The following is a 10,356-nucleotide window of genomic DNA, read 5'->3' as shown; positions in this document are numbered from 1 at the left end:
TTTCTGTGGACCACTTTCATCAATCGCTGCATCTACACACCTGTGTTACTGCTTGTAATGGCGTTTGCCTGGGATGTACTACTACCTTTGGTGAGGGTCACACAGAGTGACAATAAACATCTCAAAAGATTGCTAGTCACTTGTAGGCTTTCTGAGCTTACTTGGTGCCCCTGAAGATTTTTTTTTTTTGCATGTTAAGTGATTTGTTAAACAGGACACTATGTAGCAAATGCCTGTAATCCCAGCACTAGGGAGGCAGAAGTAGAAATATCACTGTTTTGAGGGGCTGGGAATATGGCTTAGTGGTAAAGTGCTTGCCTCGTAAACATGTGTTTGATTCTTCCGCACCACATTTATAGAAAAAGCCAGAAGTGGTGTTGTAGCTCAAGCCTTGAGCAAAAATTGAAGCCAGGGACAGTGCCCAGGCTCTGAGTTCAAGCCCCAAAGTGAGGGGGGAAAAAAAAAAGGAGAGGGGGGAAAAAAGTCATTTAGGGGAAAATGAGGCAGGATAAATTGAGCAAAATGTGGCCTGGTGGAGGTAACTCAGAAGTAAGGTATTTAGAAACAAAGAAGTGCCATCTTTCCTTCAGAGACAACAGTATGCATTTCATCCTGAGGGATTCATTCCTTACCCCAGGAATTAACAACTTGTCTGACAGGATGTGTGCCTCCCTGTGAAAAATGCTTCCCCAAAACTTAAGCAACCTCCTATTCAAAATGCAGATAGCAGAGTACCTGCTTTATCTCAAGGGTGAAAATCTGTTTCATGGCAGGATTCATTTACCTGGAAAGAAATGCCCCAAACATCCAGAAACTCAGAAAGTAAAACCATGAGTAAATAGATCAAAGATGAAACTAGCTAATTTTGAAGCCGGACCCCCTTACCTTTACCATATAAATACTCCCCACCCCTAAGAGCACCCACACTCTGTTAGAGTGTGTCCCCGCCCTTCTGTTTGTCTGCTTGTCTGTTTACCTGCTTGCTTACTTAATAAAGCTCTGTCAAGTTTTCTTACCACTGTGACTTGTCCAGAAATTCTTATTCTGGATAGAAGTCACAGACCCTGAGTGAAGAGTTCCTACCTTTGAAGAAAAACTTCACGAACTTCACCTGTATCTGGTGACAGATACACTGTTTCAAAATATATTAATGTTACTGGGTGCTAGTGGCTCATGCTACTTCTAGTTACTCAGGAGGCTAAAATCTGAGGATCATGCTTCAAAGCTAGATCAGGCAAGAAAGTCCATGAGATTCTTATCTCCAATGAACCACCAGAAAGCTGGGATTGATGCTCTGGCTTAACTGGCAAAGTGCTAGCCTTGAGCACAAAAGCTTAGAGATATCACCCAGGTCTGAAGTTGAAGCCCCAGTACTGGCTTTGTTTTTTTTTAAAGAAAAGTAAATGTCACCTAGAGAAGTCTTTTCCCTTAAATTTAAACTTAATTTTAGCTAATTAAACAAAATTAAGTCCTATGTAACTCCCCTTGTAGGTGGAGTAACTATCATAAGAATAATAACATAAAGAATGAGCATAGCAGAACTCCATTTCAGGTGATGGAGACTTGAGTGCTCAGCTTCTAAGTAAGAAACTACTGCATATTTTTTAAAAAATAGGTGTGGCTTTTATTTAGTATTTTATAAATATATGCATACAAATCACCTCAATGAATTCAGAATTTGTAATTGATACCAGGCACTTGCCTTTATAAACACCCAAAACATTAAAGGAACAAAATACTCATGCAATAACTCTATACTACCAGGATTCAAAAGAATATTTCTCCATGATCAAAACTCACCTGGTTGACTTGTGAATGAATTCCCTCAGGACTATGCCCACAATAGTAGATAATGTTGTGCTTACATTCCATCATTTTGTATAGAGGTTTGTGCTTCCTCCAAATTGCTCCACTGCTACAGGCAAATTACTATCAAACTATGATTTTCACCAAGGGTATTAGTAGTGTGTCTGAATTAGTTTTCTGTATATATTTTAGTGCTATAGATTTCCATTACAAATTAGACTTGCTCTTCGTGTATCATTTTACGTGGTGATCTATTATTCATTACCTAAGCACATGAAGGGAGGTAGTGTTGTGAATTGTACACTGGTAAACTACCAAGTAAGACCATGCTATGTATTTTGGTTGCGTGTAATTGTATTTAAGATCAGACAAGGCATAGTTTTGTGTCTGATTTTCTTTTCTGAAAATGGATTTGTTACCTGAAAGTTGCAGTTGATGAACTTTTGTTATTAATATGTTTGCTGCTGCTACTAAGAGCTTTGTCAAGCAAGTTGGAGATGGAGGGAGATTAGTTCCTGTTCCAAGCCTCAGTGAAGCTGACAAATACCAACCTCTAAGTCTGGTGGTCAAAAAGAAGCGATGTTTTCTGTTTCCTAGATATAAATTTACCTCAACACCTTTCACACTGAAAGATATTCTCCTAGGAGACAGAGAAATTTCAGCTGGTAAGTTTCAATGTTTGGGAGTGACTACACATGGAGCTCTTTTAGTAAACCTATATAGGTTATATATATTGTTATGTTAGTAATGCACATTTTCATTGATAAATGCAGCTTTTACTGTGATAATAATAATATTATGAAGATGAATAATGTGTAAAATGTATGTAGTATTAAACATATTTTTGGTTGAATAATCTTTAAAGATCTGCCAATTATGGGTTGTTTCAGCTAAGTCAACTTAGAAAAATGACCTAATATGTTTCACCTATAAAGTAGGATAGTATTTGATCTTACCCACATCACATAATTGAATAAGATGGCATAATGCTTCTTTGAGGACAAAATTCATACCTAGTTGATTTGTGTATTTTTGTTTATAACTCAATTATTGTAAATGGCAAACTGAAATGTAATTAAAAGCTAGCTAATAGTTGCTTTGGTGGTATAAAACAGTTCTTTTACCTTAATCAATTCCTGGATCTTTTATTATCTGAACAGAAAAGTTAAATATTTGCTTCTTTTTTTGTAAAAGTGGCTGAACTGCTAATGATTTATTTATTTGAGAGTACTGAAGTTTGAACTCAGGGCCTTATACTTGCTAGGAAGGTGCTTTACAGCAGAGCCAGACTTTTGATCCTTGTTAGCACTGGTTATTTTTTATAGGAGGTCTTGCTTTTTAACTGGGTGCATGCCTTGACCATCATCTACACTATTTTACACTTATTGTAGCTGGGATGACAAGTATGCACCAACGTGCCCTGCTATTGGTTGAGAGGGAGTCTCATGTACATGCCCAGGCTGACCTGGAATCACTATCCACCCCGTCTCAGCCTCCCTGAAATGCTCTTTTTAACCTTGGATTGAACTGTTGCTTTCCTCATTAACCATTGGGAGAGCAAGTCTTCTTTTATAAATAAATATATTGCTGTATATAATCTGTAAGTTGAATTTGAGATATTTAAAACACTAAGGTCTTTCTTGTAAAGGAATTTCATCCTATCAGCTGCTGAATTATGAAGATGAATCAGATGTGTCACTCTATGGAAGGAGAGGCAACCACATTGTCAATGATGTTGGGATCAATGTGACTGGGTCCGATTCCATTGCAGTCAAAGCTTCCTTTGGTGTAGTAACCAAACATGAAGTGGAAGTATCAACATTACTCAAGGAAATTACTACAAGGTCAGTATGATAATCCTAACATACTTCAGTGTTTTCCTTATAACTTTTTAAACTACAATAACTTCATTATGAAGATTACTGAAAGCATCCAGGTGATATGTTACTGCTACAACTTGATTTGATTTGTTTGGAATACTTCAAGTTATTAGTGTATTCATACTTTGGGGAAGGGTAGATAACCAGAAATAATTGGTTTAAAAAAATGTTCATTTGGGGCTGGGGATATGGCCTAGTGGCAAGAGTGCTTGCCTCGAATACATGAAGCCCTGGGTTCAACTCCCCAGCACTGCAAATACAGAAAATGTCCAGAAGTGGTGCTGTGGCTCAAGTGGCAGAGTGCTACCTTTGAGCAAAAAGAAGCGAGGGACAGTGCTCAGGCCCTGAGTCTGGCCCAGGACTGGCAAAAAAACAAACAAACAAACAAAAAACCTGTTCAGTTGTTTTATAAAATCATGGCACTGTTCATGTTTGCTGTTTTATTAAACCAAATAATAATGCAGTTGTCTACAACAATTGGAGTAAGAGAATCTTTCCAAGAGTATCCCAACAAACAGAACACAAACATTCCATAGGAGCAAGTTTACGAACATCAAAGGGAGAGGCACATTATTCCATTTTTATGTGTTCTCTGAATGCTATTGTCTGCCTTGATTTGCTTTGAGATAGATCATGAATGAGTAGCCATGTATGACAGCAAAAATTTTTGCTCTGTGTAATCAGATGTTAATGAATCTAGTGAATGTATCTTTTTCTTTATTTTAGAAAAATTAACTTTGACCACAGCTTGATACGTCAGTCAAGGAGCTGCAGAAAGGCAGTGTTGTGTGTGGTTATGGAAAGCATTCGAACCACCAGACAGTGCTCGCTGTCCGTGCATGCTGGAATTCGAGGGGAAGCAATGCGGGTGAAACACACTCATTCAGCTTCTTCTAGTAATTCAAAGTTGTCATGGGAACATTTACAGAGTACTCTGATAATGGAATTTATGCATTTTGTCAAGTTGAGAGAGGAAAGAGCTACAGCTGTGTAGCATTTTTTTTTTTCAGGAATGGCAGTGTATTAGAATGTAAGAAAAAAATCATGAAAATGTGAGTTCTAAACATATGTAGTATAATGCAGATAAAACACCAATCCTTATGTAATATTAGCATGAATTACTTGCATAAAGTTTTTTTGTGATATTTTTCTGCAGTACTGGCACTTGAGCTAGGCCACCAGTCCTAACATGGCTATTTTAAAAATAAATATGAGGGGCTAGGAATATGGCCTAGTGGCAAGAGTGCTTGCCTCATACACATGAAGCCCTAAGTTTGATTCCTCAGTACCACATATATAGAAAATGGCCAGAAGTGGCGCTGTGGCTCAAGTGGCAGAGTGTTAGCTTTGAGCAAAAAGAATCCAGGGACAGTGCTCAGGCCCTGAGTCCAAGGCCCAGGACTTGCAAAATAAATAAATAATAAATAGGAGTACTGAAGTTAGTCTTTCATCTTATTTTTAATTAATATACTTTATACTTGACTTTTTTTTCTGGTCTAACCTCAGGGTTTTGTGTCAGCTCCAGCTTGCTTACTCAGATAGTGCTCTGCTACTTGACCAACACCTCTAGTCTGTCTTTTTGCTGGTTAGTTGGAGATAGTGTATAAAGAATATCTCTGCCTAGGCTGGCTTGAACCACAGTCCTCAAATCTCACAATTTCAGCCTCCTGAGTAGCTAGCTATTTTTACAGATGTAAGACACCAGTGCCCAACAATGCCTAGCTCATACTTCGTGTGTGTGTGTGTGTGTGTGTGTGTGTGTGTGTGTGTGTGTGTGTGTGTGTCTGCGTCTGCTCCAGTACAGGAGCTTGAATACAGGGCTTTACATACTTGCTTGGCTTTTTTGCTTAAACCTGGTACTCTACCTCTTGAGCCAGGGCTTCACTGCTGGCTTTTTACTGGTTAATTGTAAATAAGAGTTTCAAGGAATTTCCTGCCTGGGCTGACTTAAAACCTTCTTCTGAGTAGCAAGGATAATAGATGTAAGGCACAAATACCCAGCTCATACTTGAATTATTTTTTAAGTTAAATTTGTATTTTTTGTATTAAGATAACTTTTCTAAATTGATTTTTATCAATAGCCCAACATGCTTTGTTAAGTTTTAAAGCCTTTAAAATTCGATTTTTTTTTATTTTAAGCTTAATTCAGATACTGTTTATCCTTGCCATTCGGTAACATCTAGTAATGACTTGTTAGGATTAAATCCAGTCATTAAAAGAGAATTAAATGGTAATGGGTACATCAGTCAAGGAGCAGCAGAAAGGCAGTGTTGCTTGTGGTTATGAAGAGCCCTTGGAAAATTAAATAGTGCTCAGCGCTTGCTGGATTTGAAGGAAGCAATTCAATCTCCAGTAGATTTATATATAAGTATATGTAATCTATGTAAAGAGTTCTCTCATCAATTACCAAACTGTGATATCTTTACAAATAAAGGTTCAATTGTTGACTGATATTTAGCTGTTCACCAAATTCTGATCATTTTAATAAACTGAAGCCCTTACTTGATTGTTGATGATTACTTTGGAAAATAAATTGATCACTACTGACAGCTCTGGGGCTTTGGAATAGTAGAAAGGCTAAGCTGAAAACAACTCTAGCATTTGAACATAGTTGCTTTCCAAAATTCGTTAATAAACAGAATCTTTGACAGGTGAAAGTATTACTACTGTGGTGGCAATAATTGTTGGCTTCAGTACCACACCAAAGTATGTGAACAAAACAAAAAAGAAGTCTTTCCCTGATCAGACCGTGAAGTGCTCGGATCTATATTATAAGCAGTATAATTTAAGCCAGATAATTTCTTGCTTTGCTTTGTTTTAGGCATGGTAGTAGTATTTTGTTTCCCCCAAAGTGAGTTTGATGTGTTATTTATTGTTCCTTAGTAATGTTTCACCTATTTCTTTAATATAGTTTCATTTTATGGATGAACAGAATCCCAAGGGAAGAGAAAAGGCTATTGTATTTCCCGCACACACAACCATAGCTTTCAGTGTTTTTGAACTCTTCATATACCTGGATGGTGCCTTTGGTGAGTGATTTTGTTTTATTTAAAGAGAATTTGATAGGAAACTGTCTCTATCTTCCTTTCTCTCTCCCCATACGCCTCTTTTTTTTCCCTCTCTCTCTCTTCTCTCATGATAGAAGAGTTATGCATTCCAATGTTATGTTCAGGTGAAGTGGCTGGCAAGGGGCCCTCCCTTCTTTACTTATTTAACAACCTATTTTGTGTTCCTTAATGAAAGTTGCAGACCTATCAAACCACTTACGATTATAGATAAGAGATAAAATTCAATCCACTGATAAAGTATTCCTTGGCTTCCAAGGAGAAGATAATCAATGACCTTCTAATTGGTATTATTTAATCATTGCAGGTAGGAGTGGGTAGATAGTAAGGATATTAGTATTACCTGTATTAGATACAATGTCTCTGTAAAACGTAACTTTAGAACAACAAAGAATTTCTTTCACAACTGTCTTCTCTATATATAGTAGCTTTGTGCAGCATTCTGCATTTCACAGGTCTTTAAGGTCAGTTGGCTTCCAATCCACACAAGTCCAGACAAAAAGATTGGGCAAGGGAGCCTCTTAGCTATGGTAATTAGTCATTTTAGGCCTATTTTCATTCCTTTCTGCTATGGGAGGAGGGAATAGGAATTCTAGAAATGAACTTACATTTTAAGGACATTCTATTTATGACATTGTAGGTATATTGATAATTGGTGGTGGCGAGGAGGACTGACACCCATTAAAATCTGAAATATATGTATACTTTGGCTATATACTTCCACACATTTACCCTTCAGGTATAAATATATGTGAAATGACATGCACATAAAAATATTTATCTCCTGGTAGCAAAAGATGGGACACAAACCTATTGGGATTTGTGAAATAGGGATAGATCCAATCAATACAACAGAATACTATGAAGCCGTAAGAGTGAGCTAGCTCTGTAGAGCTTGACATGGAATCCTCTTAGAGGTAAATAAATGTGTATAACATGTAACTTTTGGAACCTAAAGAATTTTATGCACTCTCCTTTATGCTCACACAATGAGTAGTATTTTTGGAAGTATATGCAAGACAATAGTGCCCTTAAGGTAGAAGATTGGCCAAGTGTGAAGTGGACTAGAGACTTGGTTATTGTATTTGTAGCTTGTGCTTTCTGAATTTTATATCACACAAATTTATCTTTTCCCAAATGTGTAACTTAGGAAAACAAAATAAATGACATGTACTGGAATTCATTGCCCTCATACAACAACCAGTAAAATATGAGTTGTTGAATTCTAACATCTTTTCTGAATTGTTTTGTAGACCTTTGTGTCACATCAGTGTCAAAAGGAGGATTTGAAAGGGAAGAAACAGCAACATTTGCACTGTTCTATCGGCTGAGAAACATACTATTTGAAAGAAGTATGTTTATTGGATATTCTGAATGAAATTTTTTCCTTCCTTTAGTAGCACTTGAAGTTATCTAGTAATCTCATTTGTTAAGGAATAACTTAATTTTAAAAGCCAAGCTAGTTCACATCTGATGTCTTAGACTTACATATTCATAAAAGGCAATTTGGGAAATGCAAAAATATTGGTGGTATTGGGGCTTGAACTTGGGGCCCCATTTGCTAGGCTGATGCTCTACTACATGAGAGCCACATCTCCATCCTTGCTTTTTTTTTTTTTTTTTTTTGGCCAGTCCTGGGCCTTGGACTCAGGGCCTGAGCACTGTCCCTGGCTTTTTCCCGCTCAAGGCTAGCACTCTGCCACTTGAGCCACAGCGCCGCTTCTGGCCGTTTTCTGTATATGTGGTGCTGGGGAATCGAACCTAGGGCCTCATGTATCCAAGGCAGGCACTCTTGCCACTAGGCTATATCCCCAGCCCTCCATCCTTGCTTTTTGATGCTTATTTTAGATAGGGGCTCTTGAAATTTCTGCCTAGGTTGGCCTTGAATTGAGAGGCTTCTGTTCCCACATTCCTAAGTAGCTAGGATTTTAGGTGTAAGCTGTCAGCACCAGGTTTGGGTCATATATTTTTTAAACTTCTAATACATATGTATTTTATTTGTTCTTTTAGACAGAAGAGTGATGGATGCCATTTCTCGTTCACAACTTTACTTGGATGATCTTTTTTCTGACTACTATGACAAACCTCTTAGCATGACTGACATTTCACTCAAGGAGGGGACACACATCCGAGTTAACCTACTTAATCACAACATTCCTAAGGGGCCTTGCATACTCTGTGGAATGGGGAACTTGAAGAGAGAGACAGTCTATGGGTGTTTCCAGTGCTCTGTGGATGGACAGAAGTATGTGAGGCTTCATGCTGTCCCTTGTTTTGATATTTGGCACAAGAGAATGAAATAAGGATGATTAGGCTAGTCATGGTAGAAGATCAAAATACCCCAATAGCTACATCCATATGATCACATAAGATGATGCCAAGTGAAATGAACTCCACGTTTTGGAAACAAGAGTTATACATACACTGTTGTAATTATTTTCAACATGCCATGTGAAACTGTACCTTTTTTTTCTTGTCTGTTTTGTTTAGCTTTGTTTCTCTTGTATTCCTGTGGTTGTACCCCTGCTACCACTATATCTTATCCAAATATCCTCGATACTGTTTATACGGGTATTAGAACTGGGGAAGGGAAAGGGAATATCAACATTGAGGACAAAGGACAAAAAGACAAACCATTCCAAAAGAAATACTTACAAAACCATTTGGTGTAAACCAACTGCACAACTCCTGGGGAGAGAGGGCAAGGAGAGAAAAAATGAAGGAGGAGGTAACAAGTTGAAGAAGTGTACTCACTGCCTTACATATGAATTTTTAACCCCTCTGTACCACACTTAGATAATAAAGAAAAAAGTATGATAATAATAAAAAAGAAAAACGAGCATACTCTGTTGTTGTTTTAAGTAAACTTGTGCCATAAACCTTCCCTAAATTGTGTTCGATGAACCAAGAAACAGAAAATCTGTGTAAGGGCTGGAGATATGGCCTAGTGGCAAGAGTGCCTGCCTCATATACATGAGGCCCTGGGTTCGATTCCCTAGCACCACATATACAGAAAATGGCCAGAAGTGGTGCTGTGGCTCAAGTGGCAGAGTGCTAGCCTTGAGCAAAAAAGAAGCCAGGGACAGTGCTCAGGCCCTGAGTCCAAGGCCCAGGACTGGCAAAAAAAAAAAAAAAAAAAAAAAAAGAAAAAAAGAAAATCTGTGTAAATATCATTCTGCCATGCATACATGATACACTGATAACCTCTTAAATTATCATGAAGATTAATAACTTTGTTTGTATCCATAAAGTTCAGAATACACATACTCTATCAAAAATTAGCCAGTTATGTTAGAATCATTTTTGGGATTAATTCTATCACTGTAGATAACTTTTTATATAATTGAGATTTTTTTCCCTAAATGCCAATTTTATTTTTACTCATAGCTTAATTCCACATTTAAGGATGACAAGAATACACAAGTGACTACCTCATGACCCTTTACTAGTGCCTTGGATCTGGTAAAATGAGAAAAATGTGTTAATAATTTAATATAATACTAAATGTTTAATTGCAGTATCATATTAAAAACACACTGAACTCAGACTGGGGTTTTGCATACATAGCTTATAGTGTGACTGATAGTATGATGAGCTACTAAACA

General features: G+C 37.4%; 1 protein-coding gene across 2 annotated transcripts; it reads left to right on the top strand.

Annotated features, from left to right (window-relative positions):
• Positions 1 to 57: 57 nt before the first annotated feature.
• On the top strand, positions 58 to 9,060 carry Pjvk (pejvakin). Of its 2 annotated transcripts, XM_048344221.1 has the most exons (7): positions 58 to 90; positions 2,282 to 2,471; positions 3,455 to 3,650; positions 4,413 to 4,554; positions 6,598 to 6,715; positions 8,005 to 8,103; positions 8,762 to 9,054. In XM_048344221.1, the coding sequence occupies exons 1-7, from the start codon at positions 58 to 60 to the stop codon at positions 9,052 to 9,054; spliced, it is 1,071 nt and encodes a 356-aa protein (XP_048200178.1). The 2 variants fall into 2 exon arrangements, with proteins under 2 accessions (XP_048200178.1, XP_048200179.1); XM_048344222.1 differs by lacking the exon at positions 58 to 90 and having other exon boundaries at positions 1,975 to 2,471; positions 8,762 to 9,060.
• Positions 9,061 to 10,356: the final 1,296 nt, after the last annotated feature.

Source organism: Perognathus longimembris, chromosome 4 (genome assembly GCF_023159225.1).
Source record: "Perognathus longimembris pacificus isolate PPM17 chromosome 4, ASM2315922v1, whole genome shotgun sequence".
NCBI classification, from domain to species: Eukaryota; Metazoa; Chordata; class Mammalia; order Rodentia; family Heteromyidae; genus Perognathus; species Perognathus longimembris.
This window is presented reverse-complemented; position numbering and strand designations above follow the sequence as displayed.

Coding starts and splice junctions, on each gene's coding strand:
- Pjvk (XM_048344221.1), top strand. CDS start 58: ATGGCGTTTGCCTGGGATGTACTACTACCTTTG. Junction 3,651..4,412: donor CTCAAGGAAATTACTACAAG/GTCAGTATGATA, acceptor TCTTTATTTTAG/AAAAATTAACTTTGACCACA. Junction 8,104..8,761: donor AAACATACTATTTGAAAGAA/GTATGTTTATTG, acceptor TTGTTCTTTTAG/ACAGAAGAGTGATGGATGCC.